Below are 24722 nucleotides of genomic sequence, written 5' to 3'. Positions count from 1 at the left end.
GAAGCGAGACAACCTTCTCACGACACGGGCTGGGAATTCCGTACTCGTTTCCTCCATGAGTTTGCAGTTTCCTTGAGTCTGTATACTCGTAAACAATGCACCTGATCTAGCCTTCGCGTGTTTTTTTTGCCCGGAAGAATACAACAGTATTCAGCCTTTACAGCGAATATGGGTTAAACATGTTTCAACAAGTGAAGGACGAGAAACAAAGTCCTCAAAACACATCACGGATATATCATGCCGTTCAGAACGGATCCAGCGTCGGCGGATGTTTTGATCATCTGTTCGTTATTCACTGCTTATAGTACTTCGATTCCGTCTAGTCTTCGAAAATATATACTTGGCACTATCGCGGAATGATCGGTTTCGAGCCTGTTTCGGTTGATTCCCCATCGATTAGTCGTCTCTGGAGCTTTCCAGTCACAATAAGGCAGCCGCTTGAGGATAAGCTTTGAGGCTTCTAGCCAGGCTCGATATCTATTCCCCGCTTTGCGGCTCCGAGGCCTCTGAGGTGGTCACCTGCGTCCTCGTCGTCGTTCGTTCTCACCCTCCGCCTCCGTACTCGTAAGACGACGAGACTCCTCAAGTCAGCCGGAGGATAATCCCGCCTGAATATTTTTCCGGTTTCGAAAGCCGCGCTAGTTCCAGGCGGCTTCCGCAAACCATCGAGGAGCCGAACATATTCAGAAATCATAACTAATGATAGAAGTTCCGTTCAGTGAAGCACTGTTGAGATTCTCGGCGACGGCGGGAATGAAAGGCGTTCTCTCCTTGGTGATTCGCACAATATGATTTAAAAGTTCGTCGTCTACCAATGAACAGCCCTCTCTCCTTACATATTCTAACTAAGGTTTTATCGCAGACTCTGTAGGTAGGTAGCTCCATAGTACTGGGATGTTTAGGCGCAGTAGTCATAAAATACACAAAGCTTCGTCCTTTCGCTCACTCTACCCCATCGATTCGAGTCGATGGGTTTTTCTCGCGAGGAGAGTGGCGAGTGGGTCGTTGTTGTTGTTGTTCTTGATCCTCCTTCCTCATCGATGCTGTTGTTGCTGCTCTTGTTGTGAATGTTTTTCGCTACGTTGAATCGTCAATGACTCAAAGCTCAGAAAACAGGCTATTTACATGAAATCGCCGGATCGGGCGTGCGAAGCCGCAAATTTGCTAGTGACACTCTTGCGGACGGTCCACAGAGCGTTCTGGATGGTGAACGCGTCGATGGTTGCCGATAGATGCTTCGTGTGGATCTGAGTGAAACCTTTCGAGCCCGAGTTGTACTTGTAGAATAAATCCAGCATGTTCGATGTGACGTTCTTGGGTCCAGCCCCGAAGATCTTGATGACCTCATCACGGTCGGGGTTGTACGCGTAGATACCCCGGAACTGGAGATTGGCTCCTCGGAAGAGAATCAGGAGATGCTTCGCATCTGTGGCGTTAATTTCCTGAAAAATGCCGGAAGATTGAATGGTGGGCTTGAGCGACGTGATTTGATTCGCTATCGTGGGCGCAAATCAGAATTCTCATTCGTGAACCCGAACGACGAATGTTTCCATTACGCGAGCACGTGGCCGCAGACAATAATCAAAGGGGCGAGGTTAAGTTGCGCGCGCGCGCCGGAGCGGCGTTCGGGAATCGACGCTACGCAACAGTACTACGCCCCGGAGCTTAACTCGGGGCAAATGGTTTTCCGAGTATTTTCTCAACAAAAACCTGCCCCTCATACAACGAACTCTTTTTGTTGCTTTCTGCCGCGAACGAGGATGATGACAACAACAACAGCAAGAACGACAAGAACCGTTGCTTCCATCATCGACTTTACCATCGTTGCTTTCCCTGAAGTCTCTTCCCGAAGTCCAGCCTTGCTACAAAGAGATCTCGGAAGACATTTTGCTAAAAAACGTTGTCTTGGGCGGTGAATTCGATTTCGAATGCTGAAGAATAAGGGAGGTGCGCTTTTGAACTTCAGAGACTCCCCCGATAAAGAATCGCGGACCAGACCGAGCACTTCCCCGTCTCGACAAAAATGCGAGGGAAGAGAAGAGAGCCATTAAAACCTCGATCGGTTAATCTCATCGGAACACTTTCACACGGGGGAGACTACCTCAAATGTATTCCAGCTGGTTACGAGTTTGTAACGAAGAGAAAACACTTGCTTTCAGCTTTAGAATTTTTCCCCCGCGAAAGTGGCCGATGGGATGAAAGGCCGAGGAAAAAAGGATCTTGTCACCAAATCTAACTTTGGCACGCATCCGGATCGCGTTGAGGTTGTAACCTCATCCCTGAGAGCCACTGCTAGCTTCTCGACGTCGTAGTAGTGCTTACGTAAGCGGCACTTCATTCCCAAGTGGTATTTGTCCCTCAGTATAAAAACGGATAAACCACCGAGGAGAAGACAGTGTCGAAAAAATCCCATGCTAACAAAAACCGCAGAATCGACTAGGAGCTTTTTCGATCGGATGAAACAAAACGGAGCCCTAGTTCTACTGGCCCGGAAGTTCGGTCGATCGAGAGGTATCGGAGAAGTTGTACTGAAACCGAGCTCCGCTGACGAGACAACATCATGAGTCCGTATCCTGCTCAACATCATGAACTCGGACGCTCCCTTTGCTCGGATGGACCGGCGGAGTTTTTGACTTAGCGAGCATGAATTGAGGCCCGCAATCATATGTTTAGAGACTTCACAGACTTTCATGAGAAAAAGAGGACATCGGTTCTCACCGCCACCCCTTCAGAGACCGCTGCCGAGAACATTCATTTCTAGTTTTGTTTCTACTTCGTCTTCCGTCGACGGGCTAGTCGACACCGCGATCGTCACGCTGAAAACCGCAGAAATCAGACACAGCTGAAGTCAAGTTCGAGTGTCTGATATACAGTTCGCAGGCCATCGCCATCAATATTCATGAAGGGTTCTTCTCTGACCGACAAAACGCAAGAATATGTCCGAAACTGAACTTCGTGCCCGCTTGGCGGGGATGCAAGCTCCGGACTCGTTTGATCGGATGACTCGTCTCGATTCCCGGGATCAATCAGAAGCCCTACTTGAAGAATCTCGATCAGCTCATGCACTATCTGTACGCCCGAATGTCTGCCTCTGTTCCGTCAGTCAGTCAGTCACTCATTCAGTCAGTCAGTGAATCAGCCAGCGCCGTATCTTATCTCGTAATAAGCATCATAAAGAGGCCTGCCAATCCATTGTGGACTAATAGCGGCCTGATGACAACAACCGGATGGTTACGAGCTCTTACGTCCCCTAAACGAAATGGCCTTTGATCCGTTGGATGGATGTCGAACGCATGCAACAAGTATGAAATCATCTCCCGCGACACTTTTCCCAAGACTCTCCGTGATGAGCGTCATACGTGAATGGGCGAGAAAACACTATTCGAACATTTATGCAATCACGATCAAAAAGCATGTTTAGCATGACTTACGTTCGTGGCCCGTTTTTTCGTGTCCGCATTCACTGCTCCTGCGAGGACAACGTTGAGCGCGTTGAGAATAATTGAACGATTGCTCTTCGCGCTCGGTTTCACGAACAGTTTCGGTCCAGTGTATTCTCCCGGGAACAACGAGGAGCTCGTCGACGCGGTGTCGGATGCCCCGTCTGAGGGTGGGCCGCCTATCCCACTTCGGTACCGACTGAAGTCGGGGTATGAAGGTTCGCGTTTCAGACCAGAAACTCCACCTCGGCCTACAGAATCCAGTCCCTGCTGAGATCCGCCCTGAAATAAGAGAGCACATCAGTTTCCGATTGAGTTTACCCTAATGAGGACAGATAATCGCCGAATTGAAAACTCTCCTTAGACTTCACGGTCTCCTTTTTTTTAAATAAAACAAAATTCCCGTCTCGGGGGGGGGCAGCCTCTTCTCGATTCATCATTGCCGCATGTCAAGCCCGATCCTCTGCAGAGCTGTATGCCCCATAGGATCAGAAGCGATTCCTGAACTCAGATTCTCTCGTCGGATTTCACCCGCTGACACCGAGCGGATTTCCGGAGAGAAATAATGCAAATCCCAGAGCCGGCCGCGGAACTTCTGGAGATAAAGAATTCCGCCGATTCCTAATACGATCAATCTGCCATATTGATGGGAACGAGACTTCGCCTCAGCAAACACTCTATCCATCTCCCCGGAAGGCAGCATTCTTGACAAGCCCTCCTAATCAAACGGCGACTCCATATGATTCTACGTGGATAGTTCAGAGGGCGCCACGGGTGGTCGAGTGGTTATCACTTCTCGTGCAATTGTGCACGACCGCGACGACGCCACTCGCGCGGGAAGCGGGAAGTAGCTTTGGTTAGATCCCTGTATGTCGCCGGCGGAATATTCCTAACGGTAGCGCAGGTACTCGTCCTCGATCTTCCTTGGTACATTCGCTCTATGGATCCGTCCTCGGAGGGTATGTGAATAACAGTCTCCGGGACATCCAACCTTGGCTCGGTGGTCCAGCCCGAAAAACATAGTTCGGAGGAGGACCAGTCCGAAAATGGGCAGGTTCTGTGACCGACGCATCTAGCTGTCCTAATCGACATCGTTCGTGTTCGTGCCGAGCGACATTTTTTCAGAGCTGAGTTCCTTTCCGACAACGGTCCCGACACCGAAATCTGAACGATCCTTTTACCGAAGCGCCGCTCGAGTTTCTGTACGGTGGTCAAGCAAAAAAGAGAACAGAAGCTTTGCCACACGCTCAATTCTCCCCAAGTAGAACCACTTCTCATTCCCTGCGCTCGGGCTATGGGTCATGGCTCAGTCAGTTGTATCTTCAATGAGTATCTAGTCCACATTGGGTTGCTCGGAACTCGGGACAGCCGACAACACTGTAGATCGCGGGAAGCGAATATGGCTCACACGAAAACGCGGTTACGAATGGCGTTTTGATTCGTGCGATAAATCTTGATTTCCGCCTCGCCACCAATAAAAATTATTAGAAAAATAGACGTTCGGAACAAAACGTTCGCAGACACCCGAACGCCAGTCGTTCAGAAGCGATGCCTGAACGTGACTTCGGCGTGATCTTATTCACAATTGAGTCAAGGTGCCCCGGACGGCATCAAGGCAACAGCCGTCGACCACGCTTTCGATGTGAAAAATTCGTCTATTTTCCCTCGGCGGAAGAAGAGCGTCTAATGAATTGGCGGAAAGAAACGGCGGAGGTCAATCGATCTGCTAGGATCTTCTTTTTCACGTTTCTCATCCCAGAAACTAAAATACCTCTTGTCCGTGTGTCTGTCTGGCTGGCTGAAGCGAGCGCGAACAACAATCATTGGATTGGCAGAAGAAACTTACGGAATCGCCAGCTCTCCGAGAAAGTTATGTTGTTGATCCGGCCACCGAACCAGTCGCAATCTTTCCCGAGGGAGATTGAGGTTCATCAGCACCGGACTCCGACGGGTTCAAAATATTTTTCTGCCGGGCGTTTCGTAACAGCAAAACAATCCAGGGACATATTCAACGGAGAGGAAAATTGCTCAGTCAGAACTTGATCGCTGTGCCGAGTCATTCTTAAGGTGAGAAACTTCAGCAATTAGAAGTAGAAATCCAACCGAAGCCGCCCTTGGGAATTCGGTAGTTCGGATTCGCGTTTTGGGCAACGAGAGCGAGAGTCCGGCTCCTTCGCCGGCCTCTGCTGAGAATATCGAGAACGGCGGCTCCGGCGTCATGGGAAGGTTCGGCTGAAAACTCCACGACGAGCTATGAAACACCGATTCATCGATGGATTCAGAAGTCGAGCCGATATTTCGAATGGCATCTGCTCTCATGCGAGCGCATCGATCGAACGGGGAGACCGACAGCTGAGCAGGCAGACGCCAATCTAGTCAACAAGGGTAGGGTCAGTAACGGCAGAAAGCATCAACAGACAATCCGAATGGAAGCGAAAACGAATGTGGATATTTCAGAACACGCGAAAAACTCGGTTAATTACGAGCATGTCAGGTCCTCGGACCTGCCGACCTTCACCGACGCTTCACCGTCGAATGTGTTATGAACTGTGATGTCTTCAGTGACGGCTAGAATGAATTTACGTCGTAGTTCACGCAGAGGACCCCATGCAAGTCGTTTGCCTCTAGGTTATTTTCAATTTTTGATAATTTCCATTCATTCATGGACGGCCGCCGCATCATTGACCCTGAAGTTCCTTGGCGGTCAGGGTTCAACGGGCCCTCATCGTAGACATTTTGTCTCGGAGTAATTCGCATGTTCCCCGATGGCTCGCCGAGGTTATTAGTGGTGGAACAAGGGACACGAGGGTCACAACAAGGGAAGAAGTCTCCAAACGTTCTCCGAAAGCATCGATGACTGATCAAAGCGACGATAAATGCGAATGGAATCGCGGGAATCGGTCGATGAAGCCTCGCGTACAAATGTTTTCGTCGTAGTTCCGTCGTCGTCATCGCCATGTGATGATGCGAGAAGCCAATGAATACTTCTCGCTGAGCGACCAATTTGTCAGACAGAATACGCGAACAATTGTGCCAGATGACGTCAGGCCCCCTCCAGGGTCCATTGTTCCTGCACTTTATCGGTCGTTCATTATGATTTCGTTTCTCTGGATATCGTTATTGTTTCTACCGATTTCCAGCGAGTATCCGACTAGAGTGATGCATAGACTCGATTTCCAACAAGGGTGACTGCATCGATCGGAAGACGGCTCGACAGAGAACACCCGCGGAAGGGGAATTCCGCAATGGACTCATATCATCCCCGGATGGCGGCATCGGCTCGGCGACGCAACGTCGCGAATCTCTGCGTAGATTCGGCTTCGGCACATCGGCGTGGAAGGGTACCGTCTCCAGATGTATGAATCACAGGATTCGGACAAGCTTTCGGAGCTTGAAAAATTATCAAGTCGTTCAGTAGGAGAAAAAGACACGACGACGGAAAGAAGCGAAGCGTGCGGAAGGCGTTCGAATCATGCTCCGGGATATCGTGTGCTGATTGGTATCGTCTCGTGTTCAGCCGGTGTAAGAGGGATCCGTATCAATCAAACGTTGTTTTCCTTGACAACTGGGGGTCAGCCCCAGAAATTCTCAATACGCGACCGCCAAACTCCATAGCTTCACTTATCCATTAGGAACTTACTACGTCGAAATCGAATGGCGGATTAGCGGATAATTCTCCGGCGCGTCATTTCCAGACCCGATTGAGAGGGGCTCGCTCACAAAATTCTTATATCGGAGGAAAAGGGAGCTTCAAAACAGAGATGAGAATTGCCCCGTTAATGGGTCATCTCGACCACAATTCACGATCGGCTTCGATCTAGTTGCCGGAGCAGCAACATTCGCAAGATCCTAATGGGCTCCAGCCCGGCGATGAAAGCGAAAAAGTTTATCAAATCTAATGGTGGTCCTCATTTTTTTCCGCTAGAAATAAACCTAAACCGTTGTCTTCCTATAAGTTCGAACAATCGTCAATGAGCGAAAGCGGACGCGGCAACGGCGGGGAACGGGCTATTGAAAGAGAGAAAAACGATCCGTCCGAAAGGTTTCAATTGAATTCTCATCGCGGCAATAATTGATTGAACATCGATGGCGCTCAATTCGGCAGTCAACTTGAGATGCTCGCCGCGAGTTTCTCGCGAGACGTTCCAATTACGAGCAACGATCGCCAGTCCTGCGAAGCTTTCAAAAGAAGCGCTGACTCAGTTCCTCGTTTGCGTACGATCCCGACGCCACAGAACCCTACAATCAGCTCCGGCGTCAAGGAAATCGAAGAGCGTGTTTCGGGAGTTTTCACATGTTATCGACCAATTGTCAACCCTCGCTCTGTCACACACAGAACGCAGATGGCGCTCCGAAAGTTAAAATCACGCATTATTTTCGGACGAAGTCTAAGCGGACCGATGTTCGCAGGCTCCAGCATATAGTGTTTTTCTCTTCATGCTACTGTTCGGGGGAAACGTCGCCGCCACCACCGCCGGCGCCGCCGCCGCAGGTTGTTGACCAGCATCGATTCGCTTTGAGTCGTTCGCAACGACCCGCAAGAGTCCGAGAGTCCGACTTGCGTAATGTGAGTAAGAAAAAATAAGTCATTGCCATCGGACAGAGAATGCGCGAAGAGACTATGGATGATTCACGACATCACAGCAGCAGCCGCGGCGGCGAGTACAAATGGGAGAAGATTCTTCTTTGAAGCCTTCTGGAAAACATATTCATGCCGATGAAAAGCAGAAATCGCAACAGACGTTTTGGAAACATTTCGAACAAAATCATCTGAGTCGGATGTTCTTCTCGACAGCCGATTTCTCTCGTGTTATTTTTCCGTTCGCTCGCATATCTTTCCTCCATGAATGGTCATCATGCCATGCCGTCCAGTGGTAGTCGGGATCGTACCATCGTCTGGCGCATCCGAGTCAATTAGATTCACATTAACCCCCTGGTATCAGTTCATTCGGATATTCAGCTCATCTAGGTAATTCAACCAAGCAAAAGGTTCGGTGACTCGCCGAATGGTGGTTACACGTAGGAGTCATACGTTCCTACGCGGGTGATGCGAGAAAAATGCGCACCGAGTTCAAATCGAGGCATGAATTTCGCTCCAACTTCGGAGCCAATCCCGAAATTCCGATTCTCTGCAGTTCCTTCATTAACGGCGGAATTCCTGCCGATCACTGTGGGCGTTATTCAGCCAGACTCGGCTGCTTCCATGGGGGCTACGCGTATTCAGAATACGAATTACATCGGCGTCGCCACCGTTACCACGCTCCGGGCTTACAAGAGCACGGATCTATTGGGAATTAGAGGACCTTCGAGCTGGACATCACAGACTTACCGTATAGAGCCGTAGAGTGTCGGAAAGGGAGAGCTCAAGTTGTCAAAAGTGAATTCCTGGAGCTCCGGCTCCATGAATTCATTTCGACTACCGCGATCATCATAAATGTTCCAATCAACACGCGAGGGAGACGGTCGAGCAGTGTTTAGCAACCCATCATTCCCGGAGCCGATATATGCCGCTGGTTCAGACTCCGCGGCACGATATGCGTGAGCCGCTCATGGAAATCGGACTCTGGGAGCGATGCTTACAAATGATGTCCATATGCTGAGACGGGAGAGCCGAATCGCCTTGGTTCTTCGAAGCTCTCCAAAAAACTCACGATGGGAAACGCTGACATTCGGTCTCGTTTCTGACAAAACATGCTCCCTAGCCAGGTTTCATTACTCGGCGGAGCTATTCGACGCCTGGAAATATCGCACACCAATGGATGCATTCGAAGCCCAGTTTTCCATTCCAAGACGATAATTAAAGCTTGTGACATGGCTTTGAACGATGGACGAATCGGTACCCAAACTACGCACACCCACGGCTTCAATCATGGACTAGGACAGGTGGCTGTCGATTGAATGGGATACATTCACTTCATGTACCCACACGAAGGGTATTGTTGGAATAATCTGATGTTGCGAATCCGTCAAATGACCTTCGATCATCGCACCTCGGGGTCCGCTATGTCGGTCGGTAAACTGGACAAACATAGGGGTCGTTGCTTCCACAGGAATGGACCGGGCTCGATTCGATTGATTTCAGGAGTGATTCATGTTCCAAACGAGAAAGCGACGAGGAAAAATCTTATGGGGAGAAAGAAAAACAACTCCTGCCTCGCCTCTCGAAAGACCGAGTTCCATCGATTCGGGCACTTCGCCCATTTGTGGGCACCTGCCAATGGTAACGAGGCGCCCCATACTCCTTTTCCTCGTATAATCACTATTATTGTAATCAGTAATCACCATTACTAGAGATATTATGAGACGTCAGTATCACATTGAAGAGTTCTCATCAGGCACAAGTTATTCCTCCGAAAGGTGAAAAGTCGGAACAGGGCAGTTTTTCTGCCGTAATCATTGCAGCGGGAGAAGAAAAACACCCAGGCAGCTGCTGTGGCGGGACAGGACCGATGGGCTCCGCATCATCAATAAAAATCTATGTTTGTCGATGTTCTAGACGCGAATGGCAGAAAATGAGGTTCTCTTGGATAAAAATCTCAAGTAACTCACCATGGACAGTCTCCTAGAAGGATCGTTGGAGGACGCAGACGAATTCACCGATGCGTAAGGTAGAGAGGAATCAGCCTGAGAATGTAGAGATCCTATATGAACACTTTTCGGCCTCGGACGCGTAACTGAAGCCGATCTGCTCTTGGGACGACGCTGGATCGTTCCGTTCGGAGTAGACCCTGCAACATCAATTAATTCATCGTTCTTAGTTGATCGTCTCTCGTGGACAACCTTGCGAAACCAAGCGTCTCCTGAACCTCTCGATTTCTACTCTTTGATTTAGTTCCCGGATTTGACGATTAGTGACAGGTCGGTAGCTAGCCGTTCGGCTCGCCTCTGAATCAATGGGGTAAACAGGAGTCTCGTGTCGTAGATTCGATTCGAATGGATATTCTGATTGAGGTCCATGACGGCGGATAACTCGGCAAATTACACCAGCCGATCATTCTCCGCATCAGTAAAACGGCGATGGACACACGATGTTGTGCAACAGTCTCATTCGTATATGCTTCGATAAATCGACATGACACGGTGACAAATTTCCCATCTCACGGTATTAAAATATCTCACAAGTAAAAAGGTGTGAATCGCTCATTCGTGGAATGCTCTATTCGTTTGGTAACGCGTATCGGTGGAGCATGCGCAATTGAACTAATGACGTAAAAACAATATTTACACGCTAGCCTTCCCCCGAAAAAGAAGACGAACAGCGGGGAAATCGACTACTCCGCAACGTTCGGGTTGGGATCTTCGAACGAGGATTTCACCTAATCTTCGCTGAGGCCGATCGGAGCTCGAACAGAGAGAAATCGGAAATCGCCCGAGGCCAATTTGAAAAATTCGACCACTAGCTTCGTGATTTTGATCGTCATCGTGGTGATGACATTGGCGGCGGCGGCAGGTTTTAGCCCCAGGATCCGCGAACCGATCCGTGGGTCTGCCGGCGCCGAAAAGAGCGCGCTACTAGTACTCCTCGGCGTCATTTTACTAATATGGCAATCTGCGCGATAGTTCCGTCGGGGTCGTACGAACCTTAAGCACCTCAAACCCGCAAGCGCGCTTCGTATACGTATCTGACGTAATGACCGGCGAACCCCGGTCGCGTTCTGCCATTACGTTCTCCGCCTCAAATGGCTTACGCGTGGTGTCAGATGAGATTGATGATAATCTGCTCGATTGGAGCCACTTCTGCTAAACGAGGAGCCCCTCGAGAAATCTCCAGAGGCAAAGAACGAGAAAACCCGCTGTGGCATTCTTCTTGCGTTTTACCGATCGTCAGAACGGCGATTCCATGACCGTGCTTCGATCCGGCAGCTGCGAGTCGGGCGAGGCCGCAACCCTATCGGAGCAGACGCGCGGCATATCTTCGGCGCTGCCTCGTCGTATGCATTACAAAACTGAAGAGATCGAATTCGTAACTAATGATGATCATTCACAAGGTAATCAGGCATCTCATGTGTGGGTTCTCAGGTGATTCCGGCTTCCGTCTGAATACGAGTGGATCTAATTTCTGTCGAGCTGTGGGTTCGAGCACGAGCACATGGGAAAAAAACCCACATGATGTCAACGAACCCCGATCAGTCGTCGGTAGGCGAGTTGATCGAAGCAGCGAGCGAGCAAGCGAGCCATCAAGCCGGCGATAGATCGATCGATGCATGTATCGGAAACATGGTCGGACCCGCCTCTGCCAAACATCTCATTATTTCGGGAGCTTTACAGCCTTTGATTTCATTAAATATTTCCAGCAATCACGCAGAGGAAACCATAAAACATCCGGCGCTCGCTCGGCGGGCAAGCCCGTCGCGAACTGTCGCGTTAATTTCCTTCAGTGACTTCGAAGCGATCCACGTCGACTTAGGCGACACCCCAGCCAATGAGCGATCAATTCAATTTTCTCGCCCGGTACCTTGGAAATCCCAAGAGAAAGCCTCGGTCGATTTCTCTTCAAGGAGCAAATAAAACTGAATGGTGATTCGTGCGGTGGACTCGTCAATTAACACCTTTCCCGAACACCATCGTTTTGGCACCATCGCTCTCCTCTTCGCATACGCCTACCGGGCGAGCTTTTCAATCGACCAAGTGAGGCGAAGTTCGTTCGAGAAGGCGAAGTTCGTACGAGAAGGCGAAGTTCGTTCGAGAAGGCGAAGTTCGCCCGAGTAGACGGAATCGAGAGGAAAATGCGTGTCGTCAATTTTTCGTCAAATGATTCATCGTCACCGACGTCGTTGAATCGGGGAAACGGAGTCGCGGAACGAAGAAGAACCGTGGAAATGGTTCAAATACCCCTTCCACCATGCCTTGTCGGGTTGGGCCGTTGCTCATCGAGATTTTTTCGCCACAACGCGTCAACCTTGTTTTTTGTCACACAATGGAAGACAGACAATGAGACGTTCATCCATCCATCCATCCATCCATTCATCCAAGCGTCCTCCGATCGATCTATCGATCCATCTATCGATCCATCTGTCCATTTGTCCGCTGACGACTCCGTCATTCCTCCAATCGCTTTGCGACATATTATACTTTCGAGCACACCAACTACTAATTCCGGTCCCAGAAGAATAAATCGGTGACTATATTCAATTTTTGTCCAGCGCCGGAGGTGTCGAACACGACAGCTCCTCCAGACGCCGGAACTGTTGTTCCCGTCACGTTGAAACAAGACGCCGGCCATAAGTAGAAGCGACATCCCCAATTCGATCCGATGTGCGGCGTCCCATGTTCCATCTCGGAGGATAATTACAGCTTGTCCCCAGAAACACCATTCAAGGAGCATGACAACACACTTCACCATGAACGAGCATTTTCTAGAGAGGCTACGTCGGCGTCGGTACGTCAATCTCAACGAGACCTGGTCGAGTGTTATCGTTCTCTTTCCCGGTTCCATTTTTTGCATGGTGTCGGCTCCTTCGGATCGAGAGAAATCCTTCACGAGCCGAGGCGTGCCGCCGACCCTTGGATCACAACTGACTTTTGAAAGATCCGATTCGCTGCAGAGGGATGATCGAACACCTCCCCGAGTAATTTGCCAGTTTATTCATGCAGTTTCCTCGGTCCCAGAACATGGAGTCTCGCTGTAGCTGAGATGCGAAAATTCGAAGAGCCAGAGGCGAACAACTCTCTTCCGAAATGGGCAGGGATACGCGCTGCGCTCCGAATCAAGAAAAAATATCCACGAGAGATACAACAACTTCTTCATCATCGCTCCAAGGTAATCGGAGGAAAATCTTGTCCTACTCAGAACAGAAATCCGGTGGCCGCCGACATTGCCACAGCGTCAAAACGTGGACATTAGGCAACGAGTCTCCGCTGCGTCAGTCGACGCAAACGACTGCGACAAAAACCGCAGCGCGAACACGAGCATGGAGTCCGTGTGCCAGGAACAAACTCATTCCTCGATTCATTCAATCGTCGACTTGTCGCGAACCACCCTTCCTATTTCCGAATGGGAAGCCGCCTCCTATGAGCCAGCTTTCTTCTGTAGACTTGGGTAACTTGACTCTTAACGCAAACCTTCACACCTCAGAGTTTTGCAGATAGTTAGAAGATCGTTCGATCATAATTTCTTGGCTGATGTATCGAACCTAATTCTGTCGCTCTCGTGCTGGTCCATCATCGCAGCGACAGCACGGATTTTTTTTGAATACTCCTGGCTCTCGCTCAAACTCCGACATGGCATATGGCTGCAAAAGACCCTCAATCCACCGCCGCATCACCGATTTGGGAAATCGTATGGGACACGAGTTAAATAATTGAATGAGCATTCCGTGGTTTTGTGACTCAGCAACGACAGGGTCAGACACTCGCGGTTGAGCTTGGCATGGGTTTGAAGTATGGCGAGCCAGAGAAAATTGGAAGATCTTGTTCAGCAGTCCGTGATTGGTCTCGCCCCATGTAGCTCTCTGACGGACGTAAACATTCATCATTGTTCTTCTCTCTGTTTCTGCCCGTTTAGTTTCAAGCGTTTTTAACCAAACAGAGCGCGAGAAGAGCGGACCCTTCCTTCAATTCAGACTGATCTGGATCTGTCAAAATAAAGCGACTCTTGCGGCGGTAGCAATTGCGTTGTCACGCCTTCTAAAAGAGAGAGCAGCGTCTCTTGTAGACCTGTTAGACGGGCCAGAAAAGTACGGCGCCTTCCGGGGAATGAAGCGATTCCCAGCCCGTCGCTCAATACTTCGGAACTTTTGTTTCCGCGGTGTCACTGACTCGGATTGATAGCGGATTTCAGTCATTCCGGGAAGAGAGAAACTGCTTCTCTGCCTCCATAAATGATTCGGTGCCTCGTCCGGGACGTGATATCGAGTTGAAATATTCCGAAAGCGGAATGGATTTCCTGCAAACATGCTTATTAATTCGAAAAGAGACTTACCGGCCTGCAGCTGTGCGTGCAACAGAGGAGGCGCTCCGTTTTTCTCGGCTTCCTCCTGAGCTTTCCTCAGTCTATACTGTTCGAGAATGAGCTCTCTACGACGTCTTTCCTCGTCTCTCTTGCGATCGGCCTCGTCGCGTTTAGCCTGCTCGTGAGCTCTTTTCACGGCAAGCTCGTGCTCCTTCTTCAATCGTAGCTGTTCCTGCTCCTGGCGCCGCTTCAGAGACTGCATCATGATCATCTCTTTCTTGCGAGCCATATCCGAGTCGGACATGTTCCTGGGGTCACCTTCGAAGGAAAACGGCAACAAATGTCAATCACTGCGGTTCGAGCAGCGAAACGAAAACCTTTCAATCAAGGAAGAGACGAAGTACGTCGTCGAGCGATCTTGAGGAAGTCTCTCCGTCAAGCAGAAATTTCTTTTTTTTCCCCGACGGATCATACCGATTTCTACGGTGACGGACATTGTAAAAAATGGAAGGGAGCACGCTTCTTGACAAGACCGCAAAGCGTTCGAAGAGCGTTGACCGCAAACATCGGCGGCGAGCTTTCGCTCTGGAAGGAAAGATCCAGATTTGTGCCGGGAAATTCGTTTCGGAACCGAATTGTTCGAGACTGTCGATCGATACAAAACCTCCTTCACGTTACGCGTGCATGAACGCTTGGGAGCCCATAGACAATTGAGTCGCTACGCAAACAGATTGTGGATGACTGACATCTAAGCCTGACGGACGGGCGAATCCGGGAACATCATTGTGGGAAACGCTTGCCAGCGAATGATGCTCGTGAAGAACGAATGCCGCCAACCGTAGTCCGTCAATGGGATTAGTCGTCAGATGAGCGCAAGCGATGAGATGTGTGATTCGTGTGTTCGTCTGATTCTAGGGCGATTTCTAGCGATTCTCGACATATTGCGAGCGGAGTCTCGTATTCTTAGAGAACCGCGAAAGGAAGCCAGAAAACCTCGGAACTCCGCGGAATCGACTCTTATCTACGAAGTAGAGGAACGGAAGCGTCCCGGGTGGAGCACTGCTCGGATCAGAAGGTGCCGGATCGATATGTCTAGTGGAAATTCGATTCCGGACAGCTGTCGAAAAATACAGCGAATCGAGTTTCGGAATTCGAGCTCAATTGGACTTTATTCACGGATGAGAAGAGAATTTTCTACGTCGACCTCCCTCGTCCGAAACGCCGCAAATTACAGCCTGTCTATGAGAGTCAACAGACGCGCAACTTCCAGGATACGCTTTCCGAAGTGCGACATTATTCTGTCCGTATCCGCGACCTTGAAATGAATGCGACGCATTCACCGAAATTCTCCGGACGGGCCTACAGAGCGACAGCAGCAGCCGCGGCGACCGCCGGCGCCGCGTAAATCCACGCGGATCCTGTTGACACCGGCCGCGACTAGTCGGCTACTTGGCTTGCCGATCAAGGCGGCGAGGAGCTAATTTTTCTCCGATCTCCTCCATGACGAGAGAAAGAAGGAAAAACCACTTCCGAAGCAACCGGACTTTTTAATAAGCCGGCGATCGTCATGTGCGCAAGAAGGCTCTCGCAATAGCGTTCCGTCCGAGTACCATTTATCAAGACGGACGACGTACAACCGGACGCACCAAGCTCCAGGCGACGTAGACGGAATCACGAGCGTATAGATAAATAAACACATTTACAGAAGCGAGCGCACACTCGTCCGGCACACGGAGATGACGTTGAGCGGAACATTTCTGTTATCGCACATAATGATCGGTGAGGAAGGCATTCTGCAGACGGACGACGCGACGTCAATCTCAAATTCGGTTCCCCGTTCAGTATTTGTCGTTCCAAAGATCAATGTGCTTTACTTCCCCGGGCTCCGATCTTATGGTCGGATGAGGAAAGAAGCGGCGCCCCGATATCGCGCTTTCGTGCCACGCAAAGAGAATTTCTGAATTTCTTCTCGTCCTATGATCTGTTGGCAGCACGACTGGACTCGCTGCCTCAATTTCTGTGGCGGTCTCGATTTTTGCTCCGACACAAAAAAATATCACATTTTCCTCATGCTCCCATCCCTCTCTCCGAAATCAACCAGTCTCTTTATCCCAGAACCCCGATCGAACCGGATCTGCATCGGTCCGAAAAGCTCGACTCCTTAGCTGCATGAAAATGATCATCCTCGATTTGTAAGACGCCTTACGAGTTCGAGAGATCGAGGAATATAGAACTTACCGATAGTGAATCCGTCTGGTTGTGGCTTGCCATCGAGACTGACCTCCAACTTGGTGGACAATCGCTTGCCCTCCGACTTGGTTATGGTCGCTGAATTGATTTGAGCAGCCTGAGAAACTACCGATCCTACGTTTCGAAGTTGCACTACAGTCGCGTCGGCCTGGAAGTAAAATAGTCGAGACGGGCGTGAGTCGGAATTCTCGAGCAAAGCAATAAGTTTAGCGCTCATTGGAGCAACGGGAGATCGAGAGCAACCCAGAAGTGTTTGGCGAGCGTGGAATCGAACGTCTTGTGATTGCTTTCAGCCAATTCAGTGGAAGCTATAAACTCATTCCTATTCTTGATAGTAACTTCTAGTTTCATTTCCCCCCCTTCTCAATTAAGCTGCCACTCAGATTCCAGATCGCCGTCACGCGTCGAGCCAACACCGATCCAGCGTCTCAATCATCGTCAATCACGGACAGCAGTCACAGTCTGCCTTTCAGACAAGGTTGAATCGGAGATACGTCCGGACCGAAGAGCGACAATGGTGGTACATGACCAGCCACGCGACGAGCGGGAAATCGCAGCGTGAGCGTGGACGACAGCCAACCGATGCCCACAGAAGTTGAGATGTCAATTCTGATGTTGCGCCGGCATATCGGAAGACACAATGCTTTTTCATTTTTCACGAGGAAACACTAATGATTCGGATGTCGTCTCGATCTCCGTGCATAGGTCTCTGACGACAGGCGCGTATTGTATTCGAAATGAAGTACCCGGACAATCAATGAAGGGACAATACGCGCGGTCATAGAGAATCGCGCTGAGAACCAAGCGAGGACGTCAGAAGTTCGTTTTTCTTGATTCATTCGTTTACTTTCTTTTCGCTCATTCCGTACCCGAGCGGAAGCTTCGCAGAACCGAATGCTATGACGAATGACTGATGAGTTTATCGACATCTGATGCTTTCATACCTCATCTCGACTGGGTGGAATGCGCGGCCTGAACTTGGGTTTCGGTTTAATCATCGTCCCTTTCGTCTCCCCTCCTTCGTCACCGAACGAAATGAAGAAAGCGCCTTTGTCCTTCTCGCCACAACTATTGTCCTGACCCTGCGGCGCCGGAGGAGTGTTTTCTTGTTGATCCTTCTCCTCGCCTCCGCCCCGACCTGCTTCCTTCGCGTCTCTCTTCCGACGTTCAGGTCGGGCTGGGGGCGGAGGTGGCGAAGGAGAACCGTTCCGTTCGACGTAACCTATAATGAGAGACATGCGATCGTTTTTGATCCGAAATCAGACGCCTCGTCGCAAGAACCGATCTCAGCACGAGAAGCCAATCCCTCTGATGCAAAAGCGCCACATCTCAAACCTTGTTGCTGTTGCGTTTGCATGTTTTCTCTCGCATGCGAAGATTGTTGAATGTTAACTTGTTGTATTGGCTGCTGCTGAACAGGAGGTTCATGCAAATTGTAAGGGTGTTGCATGAACTGAGGATGGCCGGCAGAGCCCTGGGGCTGCACCATTCCCTGCTGGTTCATCGCTTGCTGCTGCATCAGGGCATGGTTCAGGCTCTGGGGAGGTTGAGACGCTCCCCATGACGGGTGCGGGGGTGCCCAATAGGGGATCATCGGTTCCGCATAACCTCCGTAGCCATATATCGCGGTCGGCGGAGCTGGAAGCACTAAAAATTAGCTCGCGCTAAAACTAAGCCAGCCCGATGTGCGGTGTCGATCTGTCCGTATCGAGACTCCACACGTCGGCAGCATCATTCTAGATGGAGCAGGTGCTCATCGGGCTAAGCAGAAGTGTCTATCTCATCGAAGTAGTGAGCCTCGGCCAGCGAAGTGAATTCGTTCATGGACCGCCGAATGCTCAAAATTTCCGCATCCCCTCAAATTCAGGGAGCCTTCGACAAGGAGGACGAATAACAGGCTCGGATAGTATGAAGGAAGCCGTTCCAATCTTTGCTCGGTCGAGAAGTGCACGTGACAAAGTGCGAAGCTCAGAGTGCGAGGAAAGATTTCCAGGTGAAGATAGAGTGAAATTCGAGGCTGCTTCGACTAACCTGCGGGGGGTCCCCACTGCCTCCTCATGACGGGACTCGGATAACCGTGAACGGGGGAGCCCGAGTCATGCAGGAAGAACGTGTTTGGCTGTGCGGCTTGACTAAGATGGTTCACATGGGATGCCGATCGCGAATGAATCAATGAGTTCAATGCCTGCTCTTGTTTCGCGACCCGTTCTGCGCTGTTCCTCCGACGTTTCTGTTGATCTTCCGGAGGAGGCGAAGGACTTCGCCGATCCGACTCTTCAGAGGTCGAAGTTGATTCTTCTCTACCATTGGTTCCGTTTGATTTTCCTCCACCGATAACTTGTTGGAAAACTTGCTTATTGGCTTGAGTGCGCTCTTTTTTAGCCGTTTCCTGTGCGGCTCTCCGATCCTGTTCTATCCGCTGCCGTCTCTCTTCCATTTGTTGCCGGACGGCAAACATTTCCTCAACATCCCCGTTTTCGTCACCGGTGGGCGTTTGCTGGATCCATGTCGTCGTCGGCTTCTTGGGTTTCTTGTCAGCTTTATACGTGAGGTTCACCTGCGACGAACTGTCCTGAGCCGAAAGCTGTGAAAAACTCGTTTGCTTGTTGTCCCGGGCTCCTGGAAGACAAACCTCTTATTTTATTCCTGTCCGCGGACACGAGAGAAAGGAGCCGACCTCGGAGGCCTGTCCAGTTATCTCAATCCCATGAGGACGATCGATCTCCCGGGAGATTTACCTTGGAAAGGATCAGGAGCGTCTGGGTCCATCATCTGTAGAGCGGCCTGGCTTCCCGAAAAGTTCTGGATGTGCGATTGCGATGGAACCCTTCGTAGAGGCTGAGCACCGTCTGAAAAAACACAGAAGTGCAACAAACGTTTTAGACGCATGTCGTTGGGGCTTCAAGGGAAGAAGAACAACCTCGAGGTGACGTCACTCGGCATGACTCACACTTGCTCGGTTCCGAATCCGCTCTGCTAAAAATAAGCCTCTCCCTCGACGAGGAGAAGAGAGCTTATCACGAGCATGCAGATCGGACTCGAGTACGAGCAGGCTCACCTCCTTCGTGCGATTTGTCTTCAATAGAGTTGAACTGAGTGTAGTAATTTTCAAGCGTCGAGCTCCCATCCTGCGACGACTCTCGCCCAGTTTTATCGGGACTACCTCTTCTGAAAACGAGCAAGGGTCATCCTTAGAAATCGCGTTTCTTCAGAGCTGAGCGAGGGATCGACGATCATATCCGATAAACATCGACATGGGTATTTGTTCGAAGTTTGTGTCTCAAGTCACCTATTCGATCTCTGGGCGGGGCTAGCGTTCGCTGAATGAGAGTTCCTCTCCGAGGTGGAAAGGTTCATTTTATTAAAGTAGCCTGAAAATTGCTCGATCTCTTCAGGATCACTCTCCTTGTTGGGATCGACCCGACGGCCCTTCTTGTCTCTCTGGAGCATCCCCTCTGGCTGGAGGAGCAAGTCCGGGATATGCGAGCACGAGTTTTGGAGCTTCCTAGCTTTTCGGAGCGTGTAGTTATACTGAACCTCTTCTGCAAATGAATGCGAACGAAAATCTATCAGTCTGTATGTTCAACGATTGCTCTGGAGTCGTCTGGGAGACAGTTCGGAACCTATCGCCGGGAGACGTGCCGAATTCGAGAAAATAGTTTCTTGTTCTCGTTCCCCGAAGCTCCTGACCAACCTTGTGGTTGAGGCAGATCCTCGCCGAGATCCCATCCAGGTTTCACAACACACTTGGCAGGTCGAATTTCGAATAAATACATCAGGTCCGCTATCAACGCCAACATATTCGACCGGATTGTGTCATTCATGAACAACAGATCTTCGAGCGTCAAAAAGCAGATATCGTTGTCCAGGTTGTGTTCACAGAAACCCTGGATCAGTTGAAGGTTGCACAGCGAGTCCGTGAGGTTCATGGAATCGTTCAAACACAGCTCTGTCCAAGGAAGCGCATCTGGACAATAAAACGAAAGCAGCGATGAAAGACCGCAACCATCCGAAAGCTCCACCATGTCCTGAAAGAAGATGAGGCTTTAGTCGCATTTCTCCGGAAATCGTGGATAGGTAGCATGGACAGCGACGACGAGTTCCAAGGAATTCCTCGGATCATCTAATCCGATTTAATCGATTTCGCGCTTTCTTCTAGCCTTCCCGATGCCTCGGCGCGGCGCTAGGGAATCTCGTTGTGAGAGGCGCTGACCGTACCTGCATGAGAGTAGCCTGCGGAACGGCTTGTCCAGTCTCCTGTTGAATTCGATCCCGCAGAGCTACAGAGCTAGCGTTTATCCATAACAAGGCAGCTTCTTCAGCGTTGACCGGGAGCTCGTCGGGATATTGGACGTCGCTGAAGCGACGAACAACTTCGAACACTTTCAGTGGAATCAAGACCTCCTTGATGTACAGGTCCATGATCGCTTCGATCACCGACATGTGGGCTGCCTGCAAGATACAACTCGCTGTACTATGTCGCGCGTTCGGTCAACCTTGAGTCCGTCGACAACAGCGAGCTTCTACGACACGTATGGGCGGGCGATTCGGAAACCACGCACCGGAAATCCAGAAGCCCTCAGAAAATTTGATATCCTGTGTGATATGCGAAACCGCCTTTGACATCGGTAGTGGTATGCCATGCCGGGACTGAATTCGTCTTTGTCGGACGTGTATGCGGAGAAACGCGGAGAAGCTCACTCTCAGCACGACTTTATCAAATTCCGCGACGATTCGCCCAGTACATCCCGATGACGTTCCCCCTTACTCCTTACCATGCGGATAGGGGCGTTCTGCGTCAGCATCGTCTCGTTCAGGCTCGTGCCATCAGTCGGTTGCAGGACTTCGACACCTTTCCGTTGTAACGTCGATATGATTCCGACGTGGGATAGTGTGTGATAGTTCGGATCCGCGTATATCGAAGCTAGGGCCATGCAGTACAACTCTCCACTGGACAGACCTTGAACTATCTGGGGCTTCAGACGGTACTGGTCCTGGAAGGATAATTTTACGTGAGATATCCGCCCCCCGGAAACCACTGAGGCGGGCTGAGGGAATCCGTCTTCGGAAATGGAATCTAAACACTAACCTCGTGGTCTCTGTAATAAGGGTCTCGAAGTTCGGTGGGGACCCCGTTGTTGTGGGCTTTCGAGACAAGCCATAGTACACTGGCGCGTTCTTTGGCCTGCAAAGAGAAGGACAATGATTAGACTTCAGAGATCGGGAAAACTGAAAGCTCTAACCGGACGACGAATTCCCGCCCTCCAAGAGTTTTGAGCCGCAAAAGAAACGATAATGAAGAGCTTCCCACCGATTCGTATTCGTGCACGCGCAGTATCCCACGACTTTGACCTGTTGTGACGAAGTTCACTGACTGTTTTACGGTAAGTGAGTCGTTCTATTGCTGAGATACGCCCTATTCATGAGCTCGCGGACCGTTATGCTAGAATTATCATCATAAGTGTGTCGACGTACAGGGACTTCTTGGCTCGTGCACGGAGCGAAAGCAAAGGAATTGCTCCCTTGAATGGTGAACGAAAGTAGAAGGGCACGTAGTAGCTCGACCGATCATTAATATTAAACTCTCACAGTAGTTTTGTTAAATGAACCGAAACGAATATCCGATTATTCGCACTCCCACGGGAATCGCAGCTCGGTATATGTTGCCCAAAGGTCATGTACGTGTACACTGCCGAACGATTTCTTTGAGCACCGAATTCTTGCGGAATTTTTCTTTGGGAGGAAATCGACTCGATACCCTCCATGTGTCCGGATACATGCTTCGATCTAATTGTAAGATGAGCTAGCCGTCGAGCGCCCTGGCTCGCAGCGCCAGGGTTTGATGCGAGCCTTCTATGAGGCCTATATAAAGTCCTCGAGGAATCTAAGTAAGAAGCATCGAGGGCACCTAGGTTATCTGAAATCTGATGCGAACACCGTTCAGGTATGGTCGAGATTATTGCACTCCTATCCAACGCGGATGTAGAAGCCCAATCTGACCAGATCTCTGCGAGATGATCAGCCAGTACCCTCATCGGGACGGAGGAGTGTGTATCTCTCGGGTCGAAAGAAACGTTGCAGAGCGAATCGCATCGCGTTCGGCTCATGTCTACACACGGAGAGTAGCGTTCTGTTGCAGTGCGATCCGCCTTTCGATCGACCTTGTGACCTCTAGCCGATCATCGAAGAATCGAGCGATTCCGTACATGCACGATGGAAATTCCGACGGGGATACAATGCTTCGCTCTTTCTTTCTGTGGAAATTTTGTCGTGGGCGACCTTTGACTGAGCTCGAGCCTGCATTCGATTCCGGGTTTGTTCCGGTTTAGTTCATCCCTCTTACTGAATGAGAGGCAATGCTTCACTCGGAAGCACTCGAGAGGACCCGGAGAGATCATTGTCGATAGGGAGCATTCGCGAAGGAGCAAGTCATTATCGCACGCGGGGGCGCTCGACAAAAAAAATGTGCCCCCAAATCGGAACGAGTGAACTTTGACGACAGGTCCCAGGTTACCGCTTGGCGTCCGGGATATTTGTTTTTTTTTCTTCTGCAGCCGACGCTCTATGGTTCTGGAGATGCCTTTCGGAAGAGACGCTTGCTTTAGTGACTGCTGATTCAATAGCAGTTCCGACGCGGGCGAACGGACGTTGTGACTGACCGAAGCCGCGTAAGTGCGGCTTCTCCGGTGAGTAGCGGACGACAGGTGGTCCTTCCACGCAGACGCTAAGCGAGCGGACTTCATTCGACTTGAGCTGGGCATCTTCCAACTTCGTCTAGGGAGAAAGAGCTTCACGATCGGCGATTCTCCATGGGGAAGGTTCGAACGAAGCGACTTACAGGGAAGCGACCAAATGAACAAGCATCTCAGAAAACTAAGCAGCATGTCGTCTCCCCGAGTAGAAAGTGTCATCGCTCAGTTCACGTGACCACCACAAAACCCAATATTCCAATGATTGATCTGAAGCACCCGAGATGTCCATGCTCCTAATTCAGGAAGCGGTTAGCTCACCCGGGGAGGCGATTCGATGGGAATCCTACGGGCTCTCAGTGGCATGGTATAACAACGCGGCCGACTTGAAGACAGTGCCGCAATGTTTCTCGACTGATCATTTTTCCAAGGGGGAGTTCTGCTGACGTCATATGCCACGTCAGCTGCGGCTTATATCATGAGGGACTCTCGAGAAGTGTCGGACTCCAACAAAGCAAGTCCAGAGAGCTTCTACTGAGCATTGACATGTCTCCACTTGCGGGTTGCATTGGGTTGAAATGAGCCCAAGGTCTCACGTCATAGAAAGCCTCCGTAATTTCGGTGAGACAATAGTTCACGCGGATATCTTTTTGCGTTGAAGCCCCGCGCAGAGATTTTCTCTGCAGTGTCTGCGGCGGAATCGAGCACCGCCAGAGAGGGTGTGGGTACAGAAATCGAGCTCATGATTCCCTGGAACGCCTCATGGGATTGATTCCCCCCATGAAACATGGCTCCTTCAACAAGCTACCTAGCGTAGTAGAAGTCAGTCCGGTACCTGTATAAGGAGTTGGTGCGTGACGACGTGCGCTTTTTCTTTGAAGATTCTGTAGCTCTCCTTCAGATCGCCTACGGTACCTCCGTTCATCAAGGGCGCTACGACTCCCACCGGAGAGGTGATGCGCTTCGCCAACAGCATCACGAATTCTCAATGAATCTACGAGCCACCGGGACTTCGACTACGACAAATAGACTCGGCTCGACACGAACTATTCAAACTCCATTCAGCAGCTCTTCAAAGCGACGAACAAGGACTGGAAAAACGTAGCGGCAAGTCAAGCGATATACCGAAATACAGAAGATCTGTCAGCGGTTTTCCGTTGTATTGCAGCAGCGGCAGCAGCGAGCGGTTCGCGATCGCGATGGTTTGGACCGATATTCAATGATGTGCCGGGATTCCCGACAAAGGACTCGACAGCGGTAACGCTGTCTTGGTGAAGGGTTCACGAGGCAATTCTGTTAAGTCTCGAGGTTCGATCCACTTCTCCGAAGAACTGGATCTTACCACATAGGGAACGAACTAACTCTCAGTCAGTGAGTGGACTTCAGCAATGATCTCGTTGGAGCGACTTCAACTTGAAAACCAAAACAGACAGAAGTGAAGTGGTTCCGAAG

The 24722-nt window shown here is 50.4% G+C and overlaps 1 protein-coding gene across 1 annotated transcript; it reads right to left on the bottom strand.

The window, feature by feature from the left end:
* Nucleotides 1-1121: 1121 nt before the first annotated feature.
* Patronin (calmodulin-regulated spectrin-associated protein patronin) lies at nt 1122-24246 on the bottom strand. The gene is made up of 16 exons (XM_029112242.1): nt 24106-24246; nt 21671-21766; nt 21357-21575; nt 20800-21033; nt 20276-20609; nt 19871-20123; nt 19640-19749; nt 19320-19430; nt 18613-19200; nt 17917-18219; nt 17526-17803; nt 16570-16729; nt 14362-14649; nt 9990-10168; nt 3432-3722; nt 1122-1442 (listed from the first exon to the last, which is right to left on the bottom strand). Exons 1-16 carry the CDS (start codon nt 24244-24246, stop codon nt 1122-1124), a joined length of 3906 nt encoding a protein of 1301 aa, XP_028968075.1.
* Between the last annotated feature and the right edge of the window lie 476 nt (nt 24247-24722).

The sequence above is a fragment of the Galendromus occidentalis genome, unplaced genomic scaffold (genome assembly GCF_000255335.2).
Source record: "Galendromus occidentalis unplaced genomic scaffold, Mocc_1.1 scf7180000077487, whole genome shotgun sequence".
NCBI lineage: Eukaryota > Metazoa > Arthropoda > Arachnida > Mesostigmata > Phytoseiidae > Galendromus > Galendromus occidentalis.
Note: the sequence above shows the minus strand (reverse complement) of the source record. Positions and strands in the feature narration are given on the sequence as shown.

Excerpts from the sequence above, each read along its gene's own strand:
- Patronin (XM_029112242.1), bottom strand. The coding sequence starts at position 24,246 with ATGCTGTTGGCGAAGCGCATCACCTCTCCGGTGGGAGTCGTAGCGCCC. Across the intron at positions 21,034-21,356 it reads AGAACGCCCCTATCCGCATG|GCAGCCCACATGTCGGTGAT; the intron begins GTAAGGAGTAAG and ends TGTATCTTGCAG. Across the intron at positions 19,750-19,870 it reads CCCGCCCAGAGATCGAATAG|AAGAGGTAGTCCCGATAAAA; the intron begins GTGACTTGAGAC and ends GCTCGTTTTCAG.